Source organism: Lampetra planeri, chromosome 46 (assembly GCF_965212315.1).
Source record: "Lampetra planeri chromosome 46, kcLamPlan1.2.h2, whole genome shotgun sequence".
NCBI lineage: Eukaryota > Metazoa > Chordata > Hyperoartia > Petromyzontiformes > Petromyzontidae > Lampetra > Lampetra planeri.
Genome location: NC_136152.1, coordinates 173,090 through 200,369, shown reverse-complemented (window position 1 = coordinate 200,369; position 27,280 = coordinate 173,090). Strand labels below are relative to the sequence as shown.

Here is a 27,280-nt window from a genome sequence, read left to right as displayed (position 1 = left end):
TACTGGGCACACTATGGGCAGTCCTGGTTAGCCGGTGCCATGTGAGCTGTATGGACCTGTATTGATACCTGCAGCCAGTTATATGTGAGCTCCGTGGAACCTGTGTGAGACTTGTCCTTGTTAGTCCCACATGACTGTCAGTGGAACTTATAAGTGGGTTGCAGTTGTAATAGTGGGTTGCAGTTGGGATAGTTCCATACAATCTTTCGTGGACCTTTTAGTGCATCTTACAGTGGACCCTGGGCCCTGTGCTTGGAATGTATTGGATCATATTCCCCATTCCATGTGAGCAGTATAGGTCCCTGCTTGCGCTGTGGCCGTGGTTGCAGGTGGGTGTGAGTATGGTCCGCACCGCTGCTTCTGGATGAGCGGCTGCTGCCTCAGGGCCGCGTGCTGGTGGTCATCTTGCATGCGGTTGAGCGGGGATGATGCCTTGATGCGGATGCCATAGTAGTGGTACTTCGAGTTACCTCTGCCAACGCGCACACAGTGGTAAGTGAGATCAGCGCACTCCAGAGATGCTACTTTCACAAAAACAGCAAGCCAAAACAGAAATCACTTCTTAAAATGAATCACAACCCTAACTTGTGATTCATTTCAAGAAGTGATTTCTACATGTGAAATGATGCATCGATTCGTATATTATTATGCTCAGAATACATGTAGCACATTGTGGGTACAAGAATCTATTAATTTCAATTCGTATGGAGGGTGCATGTAATCGGTTCGCATAAACCTTACACAGTCACGAGTGGCGCTACATTCACCACAATACCAAGAGAAAAAAATACAATCATTGATTCCAACCACAAGTCCAAATTACAACAATTTACTAAATTGCAATTGGTGCAAATCATTACATGCCCAGTCATTACAGAGTACGTATCTGACAAGCGACAACATGCGTGTACGTTTCTCCCCCCCCAACACTGCCTGCTGCTGCCCATTCCCCCGACCATCCTGCGACGGCGCCAGACCTGGTGCCGAGGCGCCGCGTGCGGAGGCCGAGGAACACGGAGCGGATGAGCTTGCCAAAGGACGCTGCGTTCACGGGGTCCAGCTTCTGTTCCTGGCAGTGACGCAGGTAGTGGTTGTAGAGGGTGCAGCGCGGAAGGCTCACCCCCTCCGCCGTCTCGTAGTTGTCGATCAGCCACTGCACCTGTGGCCGACGGTGCCGGTGCGCGTGGAAGAGGGGGGGGAGGCGGGGAGCACACACACAAGGATGCGTCATTACGAGGAACAGCGGACGAGCACTTGTCATGTGACAGGCTTACGCATGTTTTCTTTTTTGCATTCGTAAAAACAAATTACATATCCAAGTTGGCAAAACTGAAGAAACCTTTACCAGTTGTATTTTTCCCATAAGGTTTATTATAATCATTCATTGTGTATGAAAATGTTTCTTATAGTGTCTTTATTCTGTGTTACTTTGTATATACTTTTGGAATTTTCCCCTTTGTTGAACTCATACCCAGGCCTCCCTTGAAAGACAAGACTTCGGATTTCAATGGGCTCTTACCTGGTGATAAATAAACGTCTACGACTACTACTTCACTGCAAGTGGCATGACACAAGGCGGCTACAATTCGCTTGTGTTTGAGAACGAAGGCACTCGCACATTTTGGTGCAGCCTCTTGCGACACAGCCAATATTAGCCTCGTCTACTGCTCTATCTAGGTAAACTACAATAAATTTCGATTTAAAGCTTTCGTGACTGTAGGGATTCATCTTGGTTCTTTCGGTAAAGTCACATAGAAGGGAAATAATAAAATAATAAAAATTTAACATAATAAAATAATTCTCATGACGTTTCGGCCACAAGACGACTGCTTGCGTTGTGGCCGAAACGTCGTGAAAACTACAATAGTGGGAACAAACGTTGAAAAAACTTTGACGAAGACAGACTGTGACAGCAGCAATGGCTCTTGTGGCACATGGAATCCATGCCAGCACCATATCAGCATATTATTGGTAGTGTTTCCCTCCCACCCACCTTGATTGTTATTTACAAATCCCATTAATATTCTGGGGCCATTTAACCCTGCCTCATTTGGAGATAACCATGAATGCGATAGCTCATCACGGGGAATATTTTAACATGATACTGCCACCCAACACACGATTTTACTTCAACTATCTGTTGGCTCCACTCACTGTACGTGTTGGTTTTATGACTGTAATTTATTGTGATTACTTTAGGCTACTAGAGCCATTCAAATGGGATTTCCTGTGCATTCTTGAAATATCCCCAGATGGTTGTGTGCCTTGAAAAGCATGGGCAAACACACTTGGGGATCTGGGTTCTGACACCAATGACCGGTCAACGTATAAAAAGAAGGACAGGCCACAAATACTTTACCACCATTATTAAAACACTTCCTCATCCTTCTGCCTCATAAATGAACGATAGATTGTCGCAAGCTAACATGCCGAGCGAAAGCACCATTGACGACAGTGCTTTCAGTTTAAAGTATTTGCAGTTTGTGCTTCTGCACTGCAGCCAACGCAACCCCTGTATTTCATCTTGAAATTGTACTTAATTAATCAGGCTGTATTCACGTTTGAACTGTTGCTGATGTCGCACAAATAAAATTGTACGACATGAGCATCACCGAATCACTGATTATTTTTTCTATTTTCAGTCATTTGTGAATGCAATGTCACGTGTGCAAGTAAGGTCAATGAGGTGTAACAAACAGGCAAAACAGCATAAGAGAAACTCCATTTCTAGTTGAATGTGATAAGAATTGGGCCTAGCCGGCAGAGGACTGTGGAGCAGTTTTACTCACACCTGTTATCCCACTACCGTTTAAAACACAGCATTTTCTGTCCTATTTCACGTTGCATTTTAGTCTGTTCCACCACCGCTACACAATCGCTTACGTACTGCCACTAAAATGGCAAGATGGGTAGGGATTTAGCACTCGACATAAGACATTAACATATCGTTGATCTCAGTACACCGCCAACCACAGCCACTAAGCTGCCAATTTCTGCCAATGGCCACCTCTCCTGGCTTATACACGGTATTAACACTGGCTTTGCACGGGGGATCATGACCAGATTGCAAAGGGCGAGATGGCGGTGAATATATGGGCACCACCAAGTTAAAAAAACAGCAAAACCTCCAACAGATTTTGAGACTGCACGATGCCATGTTTGCGAAAAAAGCCATTTCAATCCAAAGCAGAGATACTAGTGTAAAGTGGCATGCAAAAAAAATCGGCAAAACCAAAAAAGGACAGGAGTGCAGAAAGGCTCAGAGCAAAAAGAGAAGGGGTTAGAGAGAAAGTGGACACTTACATGGTGGTTTAGCAGAGAACTTTGCTGATTCGGGAAACCCTCAGAGCTTTGCAGGGTCTCAAACGTCAACTCAATCTGATGGCGAGATGGCACACAGGCAGCTCAGAAAGCCAGGGACAAGGGCTGTGGGCCTACGTGCTTTGTCAGCAAAGAGACCAATTAATTGAGCAAAATAATCGCTGCCTGGAAACTCAAAAGATAAAAATAAAAGAAAAAATAAGAGGCAATAGAATCGCAAGTGCTTAAGAGGCTCGCCACAGTTTTGCTGAATACAGTATTTATAAGCAAGCAGCAGGCAAATATTGTATTAAATGCGTAATTCACAAATTTTATTTTCATGAGTGTGCGAAGACTTTCAACATTATGACTTTTTAAAATTCACATTTACTGATTAAGTCACAGCTGCACATACACCATACACACTCAGGAAAATAATAAGTGAGTGAAACGTGTTAAACAACCACCAGCAGGCACGAGTTAAGTGGACTTCTGCCAATATTCATAATGATAAATTACTTTACAAGAACATTAATTCGACTTTATGTAATATTTGCTATAAAATGCAAAAATAAAACAACGAAAAGCGATTCAGAGGGCAAGCGTCGGTTAAAGGTGGTCGTGTGCAACAGGCTTCAACGAAAAATGTATGCGACACTCGCCAGTAACAGGATCAAGAGGCAAAAGACACAGAAACACCAAAATAATCATTTAAGAATTACCAAAGACACTGGGCACAAGGGGACTGTCCTCGGAGCTATTTCATATGCCTTTCTGTACAAGTTTTTGACATGCTTAATTACCGACTGACTTTCTTACAGATCAGCCAGGTGGTGCAGTGCCATACATGATTGTGTTGAACTCATAAAGCCATACAATGAAAATAGTAGTGGGGGGGGGGGTCAACTCAGCCACTTGAGTCAATAAAGTAAAAGTAACGCAACATTGCGGGATGCCAACAGTGGTCGTTTTACAGAGGGTGGCACCTGTCATGCCGATGTGAAACTTCCGCCAATGGTTGGCTCAAGGCCGACAATAGACTAGTACTGCCATGTTTTGTTTGAGCAGGGGAAACACTCTAGCATTTATTTTTTTAACTACAGTGAAGGCTAAAAAAAGACCATGATATTGTATTGAACAAACTTTGCACAGCAGGTGAACTATTCATACACACCAGCTTGGCAGAACCAGTGCCTCTTGTTACCCCAAAAGCCATGAGTAAATCTGCTCACTCGACTTTGGCGCTTCTGCGTGATTTTTCCTGACCCCTCCGTCGCGAGCGGGAACGTCCCATCAAACTCTCACCGTGGCAGGCGAGGCGCGAGTGGCTTGGCTCAGCGACTGCCCCGAGCCGTCCATCGTCTGGATGAGGTACGCACCCCCGGCCTCGGTGAGCACCTGCCCACCGCCGACCCCCATTGCTCCCATCTCACTGCCGCCACCACTGCCGCCTGTGCTCATGAGGCCATGCGACGAGACCACGGTACCCAGCTGCGTCGTGACACGGCCCTGGGGGGCAGGGGCGAAATGAGTCACTCTTCCCACGGCACACAAATACACGTATAGCCCTTGCGAGTTGTGTATATATATAATAGTTAATACTTACGCCTATAATACAACACATGCATCACGAGTGTAATAATTGTCTACACTCAATGGATCTAGAATCATTACATGCCTTGTGAATTGGAACATTACCATGCACTGGCAAGATTAGGTTGTGGTTAGAACCTGCCAGTTGTACAAAAGTCACAAGATCAAATTTCGGTTGAAGGTGGACTCAACCCAATATCACCATCATAATCATCCCTTCAGCGTCACCGATATGACTATCATAATTTTGTGGGATGCCAACAGTGGTTGTATTATGGACAGTGTGGTCCTACCATAGGAATGCAGAATGTCCACCACTGGCTCAGGGCAGCTAAGAGAGATGAGCTCTCTAAGATGCTCTTTTGAGCAGGGAGACAATGTGGCTATACAATTACCCTTTGATGAAAAGGTTTTTTTACATGCCAACCTTGCAAGAGGTGCACATTAAAACATTTTACTAAGTACTAACAGAGAGCAAGTCAATACACAATTATGTAATTATGGTAATTTAATATGTTTGGTTCACATTGCATTGTACACAATTGAAAACAACCACAGCACATTTTAAACACTAAAAATAAACATGGCTCATGTTAGGGACAAAACTGATGTTCAAGTGAATCTAAAGTTGATTTTACAATGTAGACTTGTGCAGTAAAGATATATTAAAGAAAAACCCTTGAAGAACATTGCAAATAAGATGACTCCATACCACTGAACTTGTCACGACTGCAGAAAGTATTTTCACCGTCTAATACTGAACTTATCATTTCTATACCAGTCACTTTCACCACTGATCAGTGCTATAAACAGAGATGAACAACAATAATACCCCATGCTCATAATGAGTGGGAAGACACTTCACAAGATTGGAGAACCGTTGTATAAAACAGCTTGATCGTGTCGTGATGCAACTTCCCAATAATAAAGGCAGCAGCAGCTGCTGCATGTTCGCTGCACACATTGGTACCTGTGAGTCGTAGTAGACAGGGCCTTCTCCCTGCCCGTACAGCTGGGCCTCACTGTAAGGGTAGGATGCTGATCGCCTGCTCGCCCACAAGCAAAGCAAATCGCCTTTACTGTCCCTGCAAACCAAACATCTAACAATTAATTTCTATTTTTTTTGTGTTTTTCCTTCCCTCCCCCATCCCCCTCCCAAATCTTATCCCGATTGTACCATCGTTGTCAAGGCATGAGTCCAAGTCTGCATTTTGATCTCTTATAGAGTAGAACAGCCCTTTGAGTTTGATGACACGTGGAAAACAATATAATTGAGCTACCTCTGCAATGTTAAAAAAAAAACTTCTCAAGGGTTCATTCAGGAGGGACCAACACATTCGTAACTACTTTTCCCAAGAGTAATGCATGACAGTAAAACCAATATTTTAAATTCTCAGAGCTGGCAACCAGATTAGGTGAAAACGCAAACTTAATGAGAGTTTTTTTGTGTACTGTCAATGATGACTGGGCTGAGCCCATTATCTCTCTTCTCTTGAAAAACCCGCTTTGCATAGTTAAATAAAATCACTATTGTGGCTGCCTGGGTTCAAACCCAAGATTTGAGTGGTGCGAGCTCAGCGCTCTGATCTTTAAGCCATCCGGCCACCACTTACATCCAAAACATTTAAAACACAGCTCCTGTAACCTCCATTATCCCGAATGTCAGGGGGCCCATGTGTGAATAGTTGGAATAGCATCACTTTTTCTAAATAGTTGTAGGTTTGCTGTGCAATGTTGTATGCACAAATGCTTACACACATCAAGCCTAGAAAAGTGATAAAAGTGCAACACTAACTTTATGCGTACTTTACATTGTATAAAACAACAAAGTTATTTGAATATACAAACGGCACAAAACTATACTAATTTATTTAAAATACTTTATATCGTAATATTTATATACAAATATGTATACCACCGCCAAGTGAACAAAAATATGAAGTCAGATTTGTGAATAGTCAATATATGATAGGAATGTTATGTATTGCTTTTCAACCAACAAATGTACATTTGAAGTGGTTGAACATATCACCAAAACTTTTAAAAACAAGATTCATTTACTGTAACCTTCATTACAATATCACAACATTCAATCAATAGGTTTGAGCATCCTTCCTGCTACTTTTAAGCAAGGAATGTAGCATCGTGATGACCACTTGCAGTGCAAGTACACGGAACACATTCCTGCATCACTCGTCATTAAAACAAGATAAATAAATCACTTCTAAAAATCCTATTTACACCATAATGGAAACATAAGCTGCCAAGTGTGCAAAGCATCATGCCAGGGAATAAATAAAATCAGACACACCGAAATAACAAGAGCAAGTTGGCTTGGGCATAACACACCAAGAAGGAATGGTGGCCGATAACCAAAACTAGTGATGGAATGGCCCACGAGGATAACCAACGTGGAGATGGAGTGAAGGAATTAGTTCCTGTGCAGATTGAGATTAATAGGCCAAACACAGACCCATAAAGAAACAGCATGGGCGAGGTATTCATCCAGCAGGAGACAGACAATGGCTGATCATGATAGAAGATGATGATTGAATTCCTACTGACGTTGCAATTATGTTTGAACACAAAAATGTTCTGGCTACCATTAGACTCTGTCTGTAGAGTATGTGTGTGTGTGTGCAGGTGTAGCCCACAGGTACTGCGGTCCACTGGACAAGAGCACTCACACGGCTCCATTGGTGTACACCGGGTCACTGCCGTCCACGTACTGCACATGGCTGGGGTACACATGCTGCACCTGCACCTGCGACATTGCACACCGTGCGCAACACACACACACACGCGCACACGAGAACAAGCTCTCAATAAGGTCCTTTAACGTTTGGAAAAAATACCCTCCTGCTTCTGGCAGTATTTTCCGAGCACAGCGTAGCATGCGGCACCGCAGGAGCGTCTGTGGAACACGCGGGCACACCAGCAGTGCAGCAGTGGGGCACCTGAACCAGTTCTTCACAGAGAACATTTTTTTGCGTGCAGTGGCATCGATTTCAAAACACAAGACACAACCCAACATCTCTATCATAGTTTTAAGCTTAATCTCCATATATATAAAAGGCAAAGTTGTGAATATATGTGTCTGTTCAAAATGTTTAGCGTACTTCCCGACATGCAACAAACTGGAAATTTGCCATGTGGCTACTTTCCAGACTGTACACCATGCAAAAATTATAAAAATACACTTGTGTGTTTTTGGGGGGGTGGGAGCTCAATAATGCATATATTTTTTGAACAGCAAGTGAGCTGTGACGTCAAATCTGTCACGTGACCCGCGCATGTGGAAGCGTAACGCATTGTAGTGTAGTGGTTAGCGCGCTGCGCTACGAACCCGGCGACCCGAGTTCGATTCCCGCTCACGGCCACCACCGGTGACGATTATTTTAACCGGTCCTGGGCCTCCCCTAGGTCGACTCAGCCTCAAACGAGTAACTGCTGTGGTGTGTGAACATCGCCACTGGGGAGACAAAGGCGGCCGGGAGTGGTGGATCCAAGTCCCGGGCGAATACGGGTAGAACAGCTAGTTTTATATATTTACAAGGCACTCGAGCTACATCATCACCCCAACGCACATTCTGTGCAAACCAGGGTAGCTCACCAGCCAAAGAGTTGTGGATGCCTGGCCTGTAACAGCAGCAGTAACATTGCCACCGACCTGCTGTGTGCCCCATGCAAGTTTAGATGACTCCACTATTAAAAACGGACATCCTCCACTCAGATAACAGCAAACGCACAATATAAACTTTTCCTTAGGTCAAAGGGGGGTTTGTACAGCCCGTGCAACTCATCCGCTTTGAATGCACTGTCCGTCTGCCGAGGCTGCAGTGGTTTATCATAACCACTTGCCAGAACAATTTTTTTTTCTTTCCATTTTGCTTTAAAACGTGACCACCGACTTAAGTGAATGTGTGCCAGGAAAAGTCAACAAAGCTGAATTAAAATCGACGAAACAGGAAGCGCAGCAGATGATGTGGCGTTTTAGACTGGAAATGTTGGTCTTGCTTTTAATGAGCATACCGTACCCTCTACTCGACGCACTGTTTATTTATTTGCACGTTTCCTGTGCTTTTTCGGCCACTCGAGTGAATTCGAGTCACTTGTAAAACACGTGCGGATCACTAACACTCGGACCGGAATAACTGCAAGTTTCCTCCGCAGAGCAAGAGGCTGGAAAACTACAACATTCACGGGCAATGAGGCCAAAAATTTGTTTTCAAATAACAAACATTGTTGGTGAGGAAAAACTCATGAACAACATACAAAGTTATAAAAACTAAACAAATTGTGCCTTGCGGTTTTAAGCGTTACACAAAGGCGGCTTTGCAGTTAGTTTTTTTGATAAAACAAGAAAATCATTAATCATCTCTCGCCAAGGTTTACTCTAAAGGTGACAAGAACTATTGGTGGAATTGGAATTTGCAGCAGCTGTTCCTGAACACCAGGCTTCATGGCCCCAGGATTAAGACTTCCAACTCCGCCTACCATCTCCACCCTTTGTTAACTCACGAGTGGGGATCTCTTCCTTACCAAGGGCCAAATACGACTTTCAAATACCTTTGGCGGGCCACACATTAACACACACATTATCCAAAAATATAAATAATTAGGGCTCACTGTTTTTCTAAAAAGTGTTTCCACGTTTAAAATATTCACATCCAGTACCCAGTTAGTGCAGCTAAGATGCTTGTCCGAGTATTGACTGCACTAACTTTTTAAAACTGTTCTATTTGAATTGTATTACAATTCACAAAAAACAGAATATTTCTAGACTTGTTTAGAAAAATTACTAGCCCTTTAGTTAATAAATTTGGCTCTTTACCACAGAAATTATGAGGAACCTGCCTTCTGTAAACACGAGTCAAGGTATACTGGGGTGGGGGGGGGCTTGCGTGTGGGCGCCAATGTACCTGCTGCGGGACCTGCACCCTCTGGGGCTGCGTAGACTTCTGGGGAGGTGTGGACGTCTGCACCACCAGCCTCTGCACATTACGTTCAGATAACGACACGCGTTAGGCATGCTTTTGTGCGATTCGAAAAAAAGTCAGTGGTCTCCCCGCTCACGTGAGTGTGGAGTGGTGCTCCTGCTTAGAGCCCTGAGCCAAGTGGTGCAAAGTCCACATTTGTTAGGGCGTAAATGAGTCTATCCCAGAGGGGTACCGCTGTTACCTTCCCACAGCCGTATTCACTTAATCGACTCTGTACAGATGATGGGCTGAGTTTGTGTACTTGCGTGGCGATAAAACATTTTCTTTTTATATTGACACAATAAGCTTCGCATAATCACCATGAATGAATATGCCAGGCTAATAAAGGCCACCTTTGCCCTCAACTAAAAAACACAAAAGATAAACGTTAAATATTTACTTCATTTTGCTCAGTAGTGTTAGTAGTTATACAACAGAGAAGTCCCATTCTTGCGGTAAAAAAAAAAAACTCGGCGAGGAATTTTCCCGAACATCGGAAAGAGTCTTGAGATCCAGTGAGGCTTTCCTGGACAAATAATGAATCATCGTGATTTTAGGTCATTAGGAGAAACTCTCCCTTCACCACAGAATCGAGCAATATTTAACACTGGCTCAGGAACAAGACAAGTTAGTGCCACCCATTTGTGAGTTTGAACAAGGAGATACTTTGACTTGAAATTTTTGAATTGCAGTAACACCTGAAGGAATAGAGATGACGTCTTTAAACCAAAACAGAGATAGTGGGTGGCACAAAAGTTAGCTCCAAGAGATACACAAATTATATTCTCTGTTGTATTTCTATTTAAAAACAAATTACAATAGTTATTTATTTACATCAACGTTATTAACACTTAACAGGCATTTGTCACAATAGCAATAATAATGAAAAGGCTAAAGTAAATTTTCAAATTGCTTGCTTCGTTGTCGACGCACATTTCACAATTATCAGCCGCAGTGACAAGGTGCTCCTTTATAAGTTAAACCGTCCTGCAAAGTGACGCAAACTATGTATGTTGCACCTTAACACTATCTCGATAAACTAACTTTTAAACTATATAACATGCTGTTTAAATGCACAAACGAACGCGAGTGGCATTTTACTCATAAACATCCTGATCATTATTATTATGTATCAATCACAATTATTCAACAAAGGGTCTTCGTGCACAGTGATGTTCTTTAAAGCAGTGATGTAACATGTTTACTGCACTGAGTTTAATGCCACTGGGAGTTGTTAAAACGTGACAAGGCAAAAAGGAATAAAAGAGATCATATAAAAGACATGGATCACATTCAAATGAATAACGATCTTGGATTTTTTGACAGCGAGGTGTACAGTAATGATCAATGATGAAACCAACTCACTACCTACAACATTAACACTGCCTTTTACAATAAATATCTATTCTAGGCTGACATTTTAGACAACGAAGGGCCATTTTAAAAAACAATAGCCTATTCTATATTTTTCTCTTGTAAGGATGTGTTCATGGATTTTCTTTTATAAGGCACTGTGATGGATGGAGATGGTTTGGGGAGGCTTCATCCAGGAGAGGTTTGATCAAAGATGATGATGACGATGAAGGCATGTTAATATTGAAAGTGATTAATTCATTTGGTGCATATACATCACATGGCCATGAAGTATGATTAAACAACCTCCAGAACTGACAGGGTGTGAATTGATATCTGAGCTGCAGGTACTATGACTGCAGGTTTCCCTTGCTTTATGTGGTCGACGCATTTCATAAGAAGGGTTCACAAAGAAAAACCGCACGAGACAAGCTGCCTGCCGAGTAGTGCATACAACGCTGTCCAACGTCCGACCGCATAGCTGCATGAGTAAATTCAAACTGCATATCGCAAATTTTGGGCAGAAATACGCGAAATCACACAAACCGAACCCGCATTAAGCGAGGGAACCCTGTACTAGTAGTAGATTGCCATTGGCATTGCCTGTGAGATGATGATTATAATACTCCAGTACCTGAATCTGTAGTAAAACAATACCTTTACATTTGTGTTCTAATTACCGATCATAACTATGGGGCGCATATGTGAATGACAGCACACCATCCCACAGCCTGTCCCCCCCATGTTATTGGCAGCCAGATCCCATCAGCGAGTCCCTTGCCAGGCACTATCTACCTGCTGTTGCTGCTGCTGCTGCCCCTGCTGGACTCCCTGTGCAGCCCCTGGGGGCTGCCCAGCTGAGGACACCTGCAGCGGCACAGAGCGTGCCGAGTCCGAGGTGGAGGCAGTCGCCTGCATGCCGCTCTCTGGGGGGGAGTCAACACACGTGTGGGCGCGCACACACACACACACAAAGATCCATGATTTAGGTCGCACTCATTACACACAAAGCGCTTGCCACAAATGAACCACAATACCTTGCTGATCTCATCAAGGAGCATAAACCATCATGCAAACACCAGTCATCCTCGCTGCGGCTTTAGGGTAGCCATAGAACAAAGACGGTCACCGCATCGCAGGCTTTCAGATGCGCTTCTGCGGCATCTGGAATGCTCTCCCTTCCGATATTAGGAAGCCACTGGAGCTATGCACCTTTAATTCTAGATTAAAAACTAATTTATTTAGAACAGCTTTTTGTGTTTTGTTTGTTGTCCTTCCCCCCACACCTGATCAGCATGATTGGCTGCGTAGGGTATAAAAGAAGTTCAACATATACATTACAGGTTTTAGAAGCAAGTGCTGTTAGCAAGCACTCATTAAGACTGGCATGGCACAATAAAAAGTCGTGTGACCAGTAAAACAGCCTTTGTCTTGTCAGGGTTGATTTTCACACACATCACCAGGTACTCATTTAGGCCTCAGTTGACCAAGGGGGAGGCCCTGCACAAATTCAAGTAGCAATATCTCTACAGAAAATTTCACCCAGGTTACTGGAATTGAAACAGTGCACAGACAAACTCGCTCAGAAATTCACAAATACACAGACACTTGCTCAAACAAAACACACCAAAAACGCATGCAGGCACAGACAAACAGACCACAACACACACAGAAACGAGTCAGTCAATCTAGGTGAGGCCCAAGACAGGATTAGATAGCACTTGCCACTGATATCCATGACCAGAAATCAAACCCCGGTTATAGATTCAGGGCGCAGTGCGCTCACCCGTGTGCCACCTCATCCGCATATACGCACAAACTAGTACAAAGAAACAAATATTTTAAGCCTTAAGACAGCTTTTTCAAGTGTTTATAGGCAAAGATCTATTAGTGAGAATCTTTCGAAAGATGGCTCAACCCAAATAACAAACAGCTATGTACCTCGTGTCCTGTGCTCTAACACATGAGTTTGAGGCTTTGATCATGAAATGTTTTACTTTAAAATCACTGCCAGGTGCTCAATCGTCATGCTCAAGTGATGCCATTGCATTGACTCGTTAAAATGTCTCGGAAGTTACAGTGACATTGCTAAAGTGCAAAAATGACATGCTTCAATGTAATTTTAAAGTTTATTTCTGCTCACTAACATTGTATAGCACTGCCTGAGAGACAGCATAGGTAAGCATTTGTAGAATACCAATTTCTTTTCTCAGTTGCAGAGTCCTTTCAGGTCTCAACAGCGCATGATGCAGCGTGTGGCCAACAACATGCCCAGCCACCCTTGTTGTTTCTCCAATGGTAATGTTTTCACACTGCTCCAGGTTCTCAATTATATTTGAATAAACATAGGAGAGAGGTCTAGGACAGCCTCCGGTCCTTCATTTTCCAATGACACTGCATATGTGCAGAAATTGAACCCAGGTCACTGAGATCACAGCACACTACGTCAACCGATGCATTATTATTTGCAAGAAACACACGGGCATACTCGCACACGCACAAACATGCACTCACCCACACAAGCGTGCACCCGCGCACTCTCGCACAAGCAAGTGTGCACACATCACAATAACCCCATCTGTTGTACGAGACCTGTGCTCGAGATCACCTGTGCAGGGTGACACTGCGCGGATGCCAATTAACGGCATCTCCTTATGCGCATGAACAAACCGTGCACAGTGCATCCGTAAAGCCACAAGTGCCCTCCCTACACTTACGTACAAACAAGCATAGTTGCAGCCGATGCCAAATATAAGTAATGGTACACAAACCAAATAACACTGGTACTGTAAATAGTATCAGTTGGATACATTCATTATCTAAGTGTCATTTAATTATCCAGGAAAGCCTCGCAAAATACCAAGACCTTTCCAGGACGGTCCTGCATAGGGATTTGTTGAGGAAATAAGTATTTTGCATGTCGAAGGAAAATATAATTCAGAGAAAATTCATAAATATGGGATAACACCAAAATACATGCACAGACAGGTTAAGAAGCCTCTTGGCTATACTGCTATATATTTGCCACCTCTTAACCAAGCAGGATTGGGAATTTCCCAAATGAACGTGATCCACCAACCCTTGCCGTCAAAATAAGACTTACAGGTGTGCGTACCACCACATGTTGAATAAAACGTAAACGCTAGAGTAAATATGCAATGCTAAGATATAAGATAAACGTTCATAGTATTTCAAAACATTAACGCCTTAATTAAAATTTACCATAATTATTCAGGGATACATGTAGAGTTATTATAGAAGTTTACAAGCATCAGATAATCATTTAGTGAAACTTTGGGCTCAGGTTTATACTACGGACACCACAGGTGTGATCGATACTCGGCTCACGAAAGGACAAATGTGATGCAGTTACAAGGTTCAAAACAATTCCCACAACAGGCAGCACCAAGAGGTGTAACCAAAGATCACACGCTCGCTATTGTTCTCACAGAATAAACCATGCACGCTTAAATTACCTGTTCATGGGTACACCCATTGAGGGTGAAATCACCAAAAGCAGGACCGGATCACCTGTGCTTGCCACCTCACACTCACAATGTTCATTGCATATGGCCGAGGATAAGTGTTGCCAAATATTATTTATCATTAGATTTTTCTCAAAAGTGGGTACGATGGTGTTGTCACCAATGATGGGGTGGAATTGCCCAATCATGATATGTTTGGGATTTTTCATCAACATGTGACTGCGGCTTAATATCTTTACCATAAAAAATATATATTTATTTAGGAAGTGGTCATATGGTGGTTTATTGTGCCTGCTTCATTTGCTCAAACAAATGAAAAATATGCCAAATAATTCATTAATGAGGTTGTTATATGCCAATGTCCACATATGCCCTCGGCTACACCTCTTTATGTGTACATTCCCCATAACTTATACTTCTTTAAATGACTAATGAAATGCCTATGACTAAATCACTAGTCTTGTCAGATTTTGGAAGCTAAGCAGGCTTCAACTAGAGTGCTTGGAAGGGATGACTAATATGCATAATACAGGTGCTGTAGGCTGCCGTGGAGCTACATTGTGGGCAGCCGCAAACAGTGCAAAAAGTATATAATTGTTGCACTGTACAATGCTCCAGCATTTATTCTCCCCCACCTTCACAAACCTGCATTGACCAGTGTGGTGAAGTATGCTCAAATAACCCCCACGACCTATACAGCATCGGGAGGCTCTCATCCCGCAGCAGATTGACAAAAGTTCTGCATACTGTACATGTATAAATCACTGAAGGAGTTATATGCGATGATAAAATGGTCCTTCCTGGGTCATCATCCCAGGATTTTAGGCCCGAGCCTCAGGGCACTCACCGGACACGATGACATGGACGTACTGCTGCTGGGGCTGCTGCTGCTGCGCCGGCTGGGACACCGTCAGCTCGGTCACATACGTCTGCGTCGCCATCACGACACTGCGTTCACGGGTGGGTGGGTGGGCGGACAGGTGGGCAGGACGGAGGGAAGGAGGTATGGGATGGGGACAGAAAGGTGAAAGGAGCAGATGGTGGCATCACCCGAGGAGCATCTGATAGCGTCACCCGTACATGGGCAAACACGCGGTAAAATGTGTGCTGCAGTCGGCACTGCAGAAAGCGCAGCTCAAAACGAGGCGGCCAATTACCGACTTGGTGTTAATTGCAGCACTGTCATCAACCCCGTCACAAAGCCGATAAAACAAGACCTCATTGTGAAAAGGATTTTTATTTTTGCAAGACCAGGGGTATTGCTGGGATATTTATGTCACATCACAGGGTGTATTAAAGACATGTTTTAATCAAATACAAGAACATGCTCTCTGGCAGGGGTTGAGGGCGTGTTGACCTCTTCAGTGGTGGGATCGTGCATGGGAGAAATGTAAGCCTAGTGTGTTTGCATACAAGTGGATTAAATATGTAGTGACTATAGACACATTCCTCAAAAATATTCTCACGTTAAAATAATCTCAAAATTTGTGTTGTCACAGTGGCCTGGAGCTGATAAAATAATAAAGACAGACAGCTGTCTGTTTTCATTATAAAACACATGGTCAATAAATCTAAGAGTATTCTGATTCAATGCTTTAGGAAGCCTATGCTTAACCAAGCAAAAAACAACAATTTTCCATACCATCAAATGTAAAAGTAGCTTCACTCATGTCAGCAGTGTAAATGTGATGGGTAATAGGCATTACACCTGTAGCTGGTTTTGTGAAACTGAAAGAAATGTTCCCTTAGTCCACATTGATTTAGATTTGAAACGCAAGTTGTTTAATGTAATCCAATTCATTTAGGCAGCATTCAATTCTAACTATGCAGCATGGTGTAAGTAAAATCATATACCGGTATTTGGCAAGGAAAGCTTTTGGAATAAAGAGATAAATTACTATCTCTAAATGTTTACGTAACATTTTATCCAAAGCTAAGACATAGGATTATAACAATTTCCATGTTATGGTAATGACACAAGTAAATATGAACATCAATATGGAGAATTAAAAGGTTGTTGAAATGAATGATTCTAACTGTAGTATGAAGTGCAAACAAAAAATGTGCCAAATAATTCACACCCTGATTATTTCACATATTGCAAATCGACTGAAATGTGCTTATTTATAAAGTACACACTTGTCAAATGCACATCGCTTATAACATTCAGGTAAATGACCATAATTTCAATATACATTCATTTACACCTCTCCTAAGTGCATGTCTCCATTTGCTAGGACCTTCGCAAAGACAACACAAAGCAAAAACACAGCATCAGTAACGGGAAGCTTGTTATGCAATCGCGTCTTTCTCGACGACATATTTCCTTTATAGGTACTGCACAATAAATATGCTTATGGTAGATTATACAATAAACTGCCTCACAATTACGCTAAATTTAAAAGCACACAACATTTCCAAAAAAACAACGATTTAAACGTGTTGTAGGTTGTAGCCATGGTAACGCCAGGACCCCATGGCAACCTTAACGGTAACAAAGCCATTCCGTGCACACAGAGCCGCGCGGCCTAACCAATAGGCGCAAACCGGCAAGACTGGAATAAGGACTCACGGATGCCGGGGGAAAGGGTTGTATTCAGCGCCGTCGCCGTCAGCGTAATCGCACTTATCAAGTTCCATGGCGCGACGTCGCGGGCAGCGCGATATCGTTTAAAAATGTGCCTTTTTAAAAATAAAAAATAAAAACGCGAGCCAGGTGCCCGCTCTTCGTGCCTCTACATCTGCGGTGAAATTAAGAACCACAAATTCTGTGCAGACGGCAGCGCCGTAATTACCGCCTGCTAGATAGGCCCCCTGGGGATTGTGGGTAAGTGGCTGAGAGGCTGGCCTAGCCGCTGCCTCTCTCGTTTTTTTTGCGAGTGATCCCGTAAGGCGGTGTGTGTGGCAGCCCTGTCGAAAGCTCGTCACGGAAAAAAAACACCACCCTCTTCTCACCTGGGAATGTTGTGTGGCTTTTACCAAGGGCGGTGTTTACGCCGCTGCAAGGGGGAGCCTTTCGAGAGCATTAACCAACACGTTTACTAAATTTACTTACAAATCGTTGTTTAATAATTCAGTTAGCTGTGTAGCGTATTGATAACACATTAATAGTGTTCATTATTTCGATTTGCGTGTGTCATCAAGTCTAAGAAACGTACGAAAATTTATAAAATTGCACAAATGTCCGTGCCTTGTGCTTAGGACAAAATACCAGATGTTAGAATTTGAATATTGTAAGCAATGTGGCATCACGCACAATTATTCTGTTGTGCAGGTACATACTGCCATTCCTTAAGGTTTTATATTCATATTAACAGAATATAATATTACACTTAACTCCAATGCCTTCCGATTTCATACACATTATTATCATATAACTGAGATTCACAAATGCATGACAGCAAGACAATTGGTATTACGGATAATGATATTCAACAGATGTGTCAATTGCCATATTTTTCTGCCAATTATATTAAGTAAACCATAGTTATTTGCCCACTGTTCCCAACAAATTAAGGCTTTTATAAACAACACTCAATGGGAGCTGACCCCTTCTCCCTGTACTGCTCTAATTGTCTTAACTCAATTTCCTTGGCTGTGGACACTGTCTTCTGATTTTTCACTTTGCAAAATATTACTTTACTACAGCAGAGCTTTACTTATTTCCCTGACCTGTCCAACTCACCACGGTGGCGATATGTTAACTACCTGGCCTGGTATACAGAAGGTCATGGGTTCGATCCTGATCCTGACACCTTTATATTTAGAGTTTGCATGTTCTCCCCGTGGTCGTGTGGATTTTTCTCCGGGTCCTCCGGTTATTCACTCTACACTTAGAAACATTACTTTAAAGTATTTGGTTGCTATAAATTTGCATGTGATAAGCCACTCAGTAGAGTTATCATTTGTGGCCAAGGTCGCTTCTGAAAAATATATTATAGCCCAGTAGGCCTTACCTGCTAAAATAAAAATAAAAACCTAAAAACTCCAGCTTCTTTCCATTCCTTCGCAATCTCATAATCATGTCTCTCCCCATTCACCCACAGCCTATTAGTTTACCAATATACATTGTATTGTGCGATTAAGGTTTCACTGGGTTTAATATGAGATGGTACGGCACATTAAGCAGCAGCTACTCCCAACCCACACGCACAGCTCATCTAGAAGACAACAAATGGACGTAGATGCTTTTACCAAGAAAGCGTAAGCCATGGTGAACCAAAATCACACCACAGCATTATGAAAATTAATTACAGCAGATGGCATTTTAAACAGGATTTAACACGATTCGCTGAGCCGCGCTGCTCCTGGAAGCCAATTTACCTAATCTGTGCTAATCAGTATAAATACCAAACAGCCAAGAGTTCTATTCAGGGTTTATACTGTATTGTTCTTGCTCAATTTCTCGAGAAAAATGTAAGCCCCCCCCACCCCGTTTGAAGAGGCATCTTCCTTTTGTTGTCTCCTTTGAGTGCGGTGTGGAACGACAGATAAACCATACCATGCACTTGTGCAATCTGCAACATTCATCATAGATTTTCCCACAAGCACTATTTAGTGCTGTAACGAAATGGACATTTGGATGCTACAAATTAAAAACTTGCTTAGCATAGATTTTCTCACAAGCACTATTTAGTGCTGTAACGAAATGGACATTTGGATGCTACAAATTAAAAACTGGCTTGGCATAAGCACAATGTTTATGGGTTTGTTTGTCATGCGTCTGTTGTTTTTTAGCTGGTTATAAAAAAAGTGACCAACAAATGCATGCATTACTGTGTGTACAGTTCCACGTGTACTTTTGTTTTTTTTATATCTATGAACAAGACTCATTACATATTTCAAGGAGCCCAGAGAAACCAAAAACAACAGCGTTCGTAATGGGTTCAGGACAAGTCAACTCTTGACAGTGCAGGTGTGCCATTATCAACATTTTTTCTATTCAGCACATTCTGCTAGTAAAATGTCAAGTGACAAATCATGTCATTTACATGCTTTTAAGGTGCATCATTAGTAGATGAAAATTAATTCGGTACACAACATTCATTTAAACGCGTAAATAATGTGGTTTTTCATCACATGTGTGAATCACACGTCTCACTTCAGATTAACTCGTGGAGTGAATAGTTACACTTAAAAAGCCGTCTTCAAGTAACACTTTAATGCAATGATAATTGTACATGGCCCATGACAAAATCATAATCAAATTTCTAAAGGTTTGTAGGGTTGAACCGGGAATACTGCTAGGATGGATCACTATCATTTCTGAAACAGGCTGTTGTCTGACTATGTTGTCAGGACAAGGCAGTGCAACTATGCTCCCTAACTTCAAAAACTTGGCGAAGAATGGTCAAATAATCCCCATGACCAGCATGGTGTCAAATTAATTACAGCAGGGGGGCAGTCATCCAGGAGTGGACTGATAAGGGCTGTAAGTGTAAAAATCTGTGTAGACCTAAATAAGTCCCATATGTATGCATTATGTAAATAATGTAGAGCAAAAAAATTTGCAAAAGAAAATTATATTTCTTTGCATTGAGTTTACACATATACCTAACAAGGCCTAATAATACCATCAAACAGACAGCTGTCTCTTAATGTAATGCATGTTATGCAACAGCTAAATTACCTTGTAAGAACCTAAATGAGCTAAAGTAGATGCTATTGTGGGTAGAGCAAAAAAAGCATTCATAATCCTGGTAATATTTTATTACTGAATAAAGCACAAGACATATCACATGGCCATATTGTCATTCCTTAAATCATCACAATGTAATTACTAACTCATATAACCCCTTGAAATAAAACACAAAATATTGTAAGTTAACATTGTATATAGAAGAATTCCTTTAAAAAGCAAACCTAATTTAGCATTATGCCATACCATTTGCTTATTAATATGGTACACGTCTAAAAAAATGGCAACAATCATAACAGCATACTGTGTAAAATCAAAACAGGGGTACATCCACTGATGTCATGCATTTGATGGCAAAAAAACAAGTGGTAATATCAGCCACTGAAATATGCAAGTAATCCACGTTCTATTAATCGAAAAACACAAATGTAGCTTCTTGCGTGGCAAGGACGGCGTGACCGCCTCTGAAGCCCGCCGCAGGTCGCCGTAATGCCTCAAACAAAAGTTTGCCAGGGGGCAAACCGCATTACGCCTCACTTTTTGATTGGACCCGTGCTTTAAAGCAAAAAAAAGGAGGGATCAGAGCCAGAAAAATTCCGCGGACATTATGATAACGCTTCAAATTAGTTCTTCATTGAAGGGAACCCGGGCCGTTCCACTGCAGAGATTTAATGCGACGAGTGTCGCGCTAGCTAATTAAATGAGAAGAAAGGAGCACAATCGGCATACACAGAGGCTTGTTGCCGAGTGTTTCCAGCTGCGGCTTTTGTATAAAAGCTTGGCTTTTGGTCAAGCCTCCATTCTATTACTTTCCAATTCCAAGTGCAAGAGGGGGGATTTGCCAATTAAATGATCGCTTGGCAACCGCTGCCTAGCAACCAACTTTCTATAGCTTAAAAACAATGGAGCAGCTGTATTCACTTAAACCTCATGTTTGTGACATGCAAAGTCGCTGAAAGAAGACTCGCCCTGCTATGATACAGAAACAGCCGAAAAATTAAATTCCTGAATTATAAAAAAACCAAAAGATTAACAGTATAATTCTTCAGCTTTAATAATTCGACAAATTAAAACGCCTCGCAGACACAACGACTCCGCACACTTAACAACGGCAACTTGACAATTCGAAATTAATTGCCGAGTAACACAATGGTTGCTAGGAAACGGCAACCAGGCGCTGGAAGCATCCAGTGCGCCAATCCCGTGGTTGGAGCCCTGTGTTAATAATTTCCCTGTTTGGATTTCTGTTCCCACGGCAGCACTGGGGGTGCGTCTCCATGGCAACACCCGTAAACAAAAAGGAATGGTGCCATCCCACACTCAGCCGCACACCACCACCACCCCCCACCCCCATAGCATTTCTGCTGCTAGGCTCACTCACAGCTTGGCGACTCCAGCAACTCGCCGCCGCTCTTCTTCACACTGTGCCAGAGGGCTGATGCACAAGTCCGCGCAACGCATGCATAAGAAGCAAGTGCTATTATGTGCCACCAATCACCTTGGGAGGGAGATTTTTCAAAATTCTAAATTACCTCCCCCACTCAGGCTTTGAACGCAAATACGGCGTTGCGGTATTTTAATGCCACTTGTTGGAAACACTCCGCGAAGGATCTTGCTCGCCTCCCAATTTGGAGATTTACAAACAAAACTAAACACCGCCCCCCCCCCCTTAATTTACGAGCACAACACCTGGCAGTGTGCACTAGTGGCTCCAGGTCTTGAAATTATAAGCGCATATATTATTCAAACGCACCTCATGTAATATTAAACAAAACGGGTATCACCATTTCCAGCGGCCACTCATCAGCGTGTGATGTGTTTGGCATTGCTGCATAATATGGTATAATTATTACAGTGTAAGCCTGTAAGGAAGTGTTATGTACACATTAAAGCAAACCCAATTCAGTACTCTCATGGGTATGTGTATATATTCACCATTATGTATTTTCTAGCATGTGTATGTAAACGATATGCGACATATGCGGAGAAGAAAAAAAGATTTAAAAACTTAAATAATAAAATGGAATTCCAAAAGGTGAACGATTATTCGAATCTCGTGGGGGAGGTTGTTAAATAAGCATTACTCCATAATAGCAGAGTACTTTAAAATGGATTATCTTGAATCTGTGTGGAACTTTGAGTATTTGGAGAGGGTAATGGAGGGTTTCTCTGGGTACACATGGAAAACACACATTGGGATGCGGGGCTCTGCACTGGGACGCATTGGGATGCAGAACCACACTGAAAATGAGGCTTATGACTCAGTGAGATTTCCCTGGGTAAAATGAATGGTACTGCTATTATTGTATTTGAGGTGTAATCGCTGCGCATTTCGAGTGCTGGATGTTACTGCACACGTGTGCTCTGCACAAATCACTCGCACTTTATTTTAGATGCCAGTCCTTTATTTGGGCAGGTGAGGGGGGGGAAGGGCCCAAGAAGGCAATGCGCCATTAGAAGGGTGATAAACTGCGAGAACAATACGGAGGAACGATACAGGAAAGCACTGCGCGAGGCGCGTGGACGAAGGGACTTGAATGCAAAAGATAAGAGATTAAACCGAATGTGTGCCGCTAACTTACGCGGTATAAACCCTATAACATCTATACAATAAGAATATTAGCACCAAAGTCAGTTCTATTTTTAGACAGGTTTATTAGCGCATCGCATACTCCTCCTATACGCCGACATATGGTAAAAAAGTAATAAAACCACGTGCCTTTCACAAGTGCTTTACATTTCAAAAAGTACAAAGCCAATTTAAAAAGCTAAAGATATTAACACGCGATGCACTTACACACCATTTATTACCACAGTTCACCAAACCCTGCCATATATTCGGCTTTGCGCAGATATGTAAATGCATCTTCACCCGCTTAAGCAAAGGGCACCGACAGATAAAAACAGTCGTGTTTGTGCACAACGCTTAAAAGCGAGGGGAGCTCAAATTCACAGCCGTCAAAAGGACGGGGAGGGGGGGGTAACCGGCGGACAATACGACTGGGATAGGTGGCACCACCACCACCACCACCCCCCAGTCTGTCGGCTTCAGGCTGTGATCAGATATCCCCGGCCGCGTTTGTCTCATTCAACAGGTGCTTGCGACGGGCACGAAAAACGCATAGCGGCAACAACGCACGAAGTGATTAAAAGTCATTTATTTACTCGAGGAATAAGACGACGACGAAGACGTCTCAAGAACTCGTTTCAGCAGTGCCACACACATTGTTGGGATGGTTTTGGACAAGTTACATTTTGAAGGAGGGGTGGTGGGCGCAATTGATTGCGCGCGATGAATCCGGTGAGCCGAGTTCGATTCCCTGCCACGGCTCATCGCAATGAGTGGCAAGGGATATCTCTCTTGAGGTCCTGCTCCAAACACCCCCTTCAAGATGCCGCACTGGCTAGCGTCGTGGGATATGGACCCACAACTCCGACACGGCGGCGGGGAAGCCTTTATCCAGCAGTGGATTAATAAAAGGACTGCACTGTACACCGTTTCTTTCTCTCCCCATCTCTTAATCTTAAAGAGGTGCAACTTATCCAGTCGCCAATACAGCTCGTAGCAGACTCCGTGACTCAAAATAATAGCAGGCAACAGTTTAAACTTCGCATTCTATCACGGCAGAACGCTGCAATTAAACATTAAAAGCAAATTACATTCGTTTGGCAGCAAACATCTCACGGCTAAACCCGGACCGTACCAGTGGCGCACAGACACACTCCCGCTTGCGCGTCTCACACCTTTAAATCAAACAGGTGCATCACCACAGCGTTCACTATTGTTTTCGAAACGAATTGAGAACTTAAACCTCTTACAGAGAGACGTAAACATCAGAATTATTAGCGGCATCTTCAACGCGACAGCGCTTGCACAAACGCAGCGAGTGGAAGTAAAACAAGTTTTGAAAACATTACCAAGCGAATCCGTTCGGTTTTTTTAATTCCACCGACCACAGTTATTGTCGAAGTGTAATCTTAGTAAATCAACACTGCCAACAGGACCATAGTAACGGAGCCCATGCCTAATTAATCAGCTAGTAATAATCATTGCGGCAGTAAAGACAACCTTGGTAGTGGCCTAATATACGGACTATTGCGACTGAGTGACGGACGCACAATTTTAACGACGCTCTAAAATGTTTACAAAGCTGACATTTGGCACAAACCTGCTCACATCTACGCTTGTAACTTAAAACTACAGCGAAGCGCAAGTGACACAATTATCGGCCAACAAAAATTATGGCGCGCAGGTTGATTGGTTTCACTTATAGAGAGATACGGGGGGGGGCAGCATAAAGTTATCATTCATCGTTTTAACATTTACAAATATACCTCCAACATCTGTGAACCGAGTAATTCGGAGAGTGACACTACAGCCGACAGAAAGCCACGGGGTACCCGGCTCCTAGTTCATCAACACGACCAAGTGTCGCCTCTGGTCAACGCGGTCGCCTCTCGCAACCACAACAAGGGTCGACTACAATCATCACCACCATCATCATCCTTCGGGGATGAGAAGAACGAGCACCACTTTACGAAGTTAACATCGTGCGACGCAGATCGACACGGCTTCCGCCATGGTAACGTGGAATTTCCACAACTTGGCCGTGGGGAAGCCCGCCATAAACCAACGGCGCGCCATCACCGAAACAATAGATACTCGTTGTTGACATCACTCGCAGACGCAAAGCCGATAATAGTTATCGATTAATCGCGTCGTCGATCGGCGGCGAGGTCGCTACGTAACGCGTCGACGCCCGCGGCCTAGTCGCGGCCACCTTGCCCCCGCCACTCGTAGCAGCAACAACAACAACAACACGCGGGGAGGGTGGTGGTGGTGGTGGGGTGGGAACCCCCAACAACCACCAGCGACCACCACCAACAACCAACAACAATCACACCACAAACAACCACCGCTCGCGACGCAACAACTCAACACAAAAACCACCCCCCCACCCCCAATCGCCTTGCCAGCGCCTCGGCTTCGTCAGCATTCGACGCCCGCGCCTCTCGTCGACCGACTACGGAGCTCACGAAATAAAATAAAAAATCCCTCCCACAAGAAACAGCGGAGCCGAATCGCTTTTTTTTATTTCCAAGCGCCGAGCTGAGCGCCGTCCTCAAGTCCGCAGCGCCCACCGCCATTTTGCAGCGAACAACGGAGGGCGGCCCGAGGCCTCCTCCTCCTCCACTGCGGCCTCCTCCTCCTCCACCACCATCGCGGCGACAACGACAACCCCACCACCACACAACTTAACGTTTCATCACCATCGTTTAACGCCGCTCGACGACCGACGCTGCTACCTCCGCCGCGGCGCTCCCCCCACTCCCTTCCACACTACCACGACGACGACGAGAAAATAAACGCGATAATTGTTGAATACAACATGAAAGCGACGGTAAAGAAATAATAAAACCCCGACGCTAAACCGCCGCGGTTTTAAAAAAATCACCTGGGATGTGACGGCGGCTTGGTTACGCAGTCTCCACGACTACGGTGGCTATGGAGCCCTCCTCCAGGCAACAGTTGCTATAAGCGCGCCTCCTCACTACCCTTGCGCGGAGCCTCGTCGAAACTCCCCGTGCCCGTCGACTCGATCCCAACGTGTCCAATAATCCCGCGAGGTCCCCGTGCGTCGAACGTCGCCGTCGTCCGGCTCGCCGGGCCGCCCCGTCGTCGTTTTGTCGGCGGCGGGGCGTCGGGATTCTTTCGGCGCGGCGGATGCGTTGCGCGACGTGGGTGGAAGTGATGCGTGGCGAGAGGGAGGAGGGGGGCGTGGCGAGAGGGAGGGGGGGCGTGGTGAAACGGAGGGGGGGGTTAGGGCTGGCGACGTAAGCAATTCCTTTCGTAATCGACTCCGCGCGCCGAAAAACAACTCCCTAACCGGAGGGAATCGATACGCCGAAAATGTTGGAACGGCGTTTAAATTTACGTGCAAAAAAAATGTAGCCCTTCAACGGACGTAAATGATCTTACAGCGGTACGACAACAGCGATATAGGCTTATTTTAAACACTGCACGTCGCCGCTTGCATGCGCGATTCGATGCACGGACCGCGAGGAATCGATTATAATTTTATTCGACGAATCGTTAAAGTGCCCTAGAAGGGTGGCGCGCGCGGTGCGGTGGGAGGGGGAACCCCGAGAGGTGGTGAGGGGCGGGGCTGGGGGGTAAGGGGCGGGACTGGGGGGGTAAGGGGCGGGACTGGGGGGGTAAGGGGCGGGGCTGGGGGGGGTGACGCTTGGCGGGAAAAGGACGGCGTGGGCGCGCACGAGGCACCGGTTTCAGTAATAAAAGAATTCCACACAAGAATATTGCCTTGAAATAAGGGGCATTGCCCGAAACGTCGCCTATTATATATTCTTTATGCTGTGTCTTTGACGAGTGTGTGGAGTTGTTAATTGTACGCCACTGCCAACAGCAGCAGTAGCAGCATCACGAGATAATTTGTTGAATTAATTCGTTTATGATTGAAAACACATTTAACATTCCATTTAAATTAATGCAATACACGTTTGCCCAACTAAGTTACGTTCCTAAACGGTTTATTGCAACGTTGTTTAACTAAAAAAAATAGCACAATGTTAAAACATTAGAATATGCAATACGTTTAAGTTATTTTAAAGTAGGGATTTAATTCATAACGTTATTAAAACGGCGCTTCAATAAGTAAATACAATACACATTACTAGTCATACGTTATTTGTTGACGAAGTCAAGTTCTCCTTTTGCAGCTTATCACTTTTAGATGTTGGTAATTGACTGCTGGGTGAAGGATTCTTCCTCACAACTTGGTTGTTATGGGGGTTGTTAGATCATAACTTCTCCACATTGGTCAATGAGGGTTGGTTGGTTAAGAACCGATTCAAATATTACTCGCCACTGGTGTTTTCCGTGACCGATAATCGATCTTAGGTCCATAGGTTCG

At 43.8% G+C, this 27,280-nt stretch overlaps 1 protein-coding gene across 8 annotated transcripts in view; it reads right to left on the bottom strand.

Moving 5' to 3' along the window:
* The window catches only part of LOC144733262 (transcription factor RFX3-like), a 53,926-nt gene extending 27,843 nt beyond the window's left edge, over positions 1-26,083 (bottom strand). The window contains exons 1-10 of one of the 8 annotated variants that reach the window (XM_078615055.1): positions 25,805-26,083; positions 15,558-15,658; positions 12,021-12,151; positions 9,816-9,887; positions 7,581-7,657; positions 5,864-5,978; positions 4,606-4,809; positions 3,304-3,378; positions 978-1,159; positions 353-472 (exon numbers count right to left, since the gene is read on the bottom strand). In XM_078615055.1, coding sequence (XP_078471181.1) covers positions 353-472; positions 978-1,159; positions 3,304-3,378; positions 4,606-4,809; positions 5,864-5,978; positions 7,581-7,657; positions 9,816-9,887; positions 12,021-12,151; positions 15,558-15,651 — 1,070 coding nt within the window. In that variant the 5' untranslated portion in view covers positions 15,652-15,658; positions 25,805-26,083. The other 7 variants (XM_078615051.1, XM_078615053.1, XM_078615050.1 and 4 more) reach the window with 7 other exon arrangements.
* Positions 26,084-27,280: the final 1,197 nt, after the last annotated feature.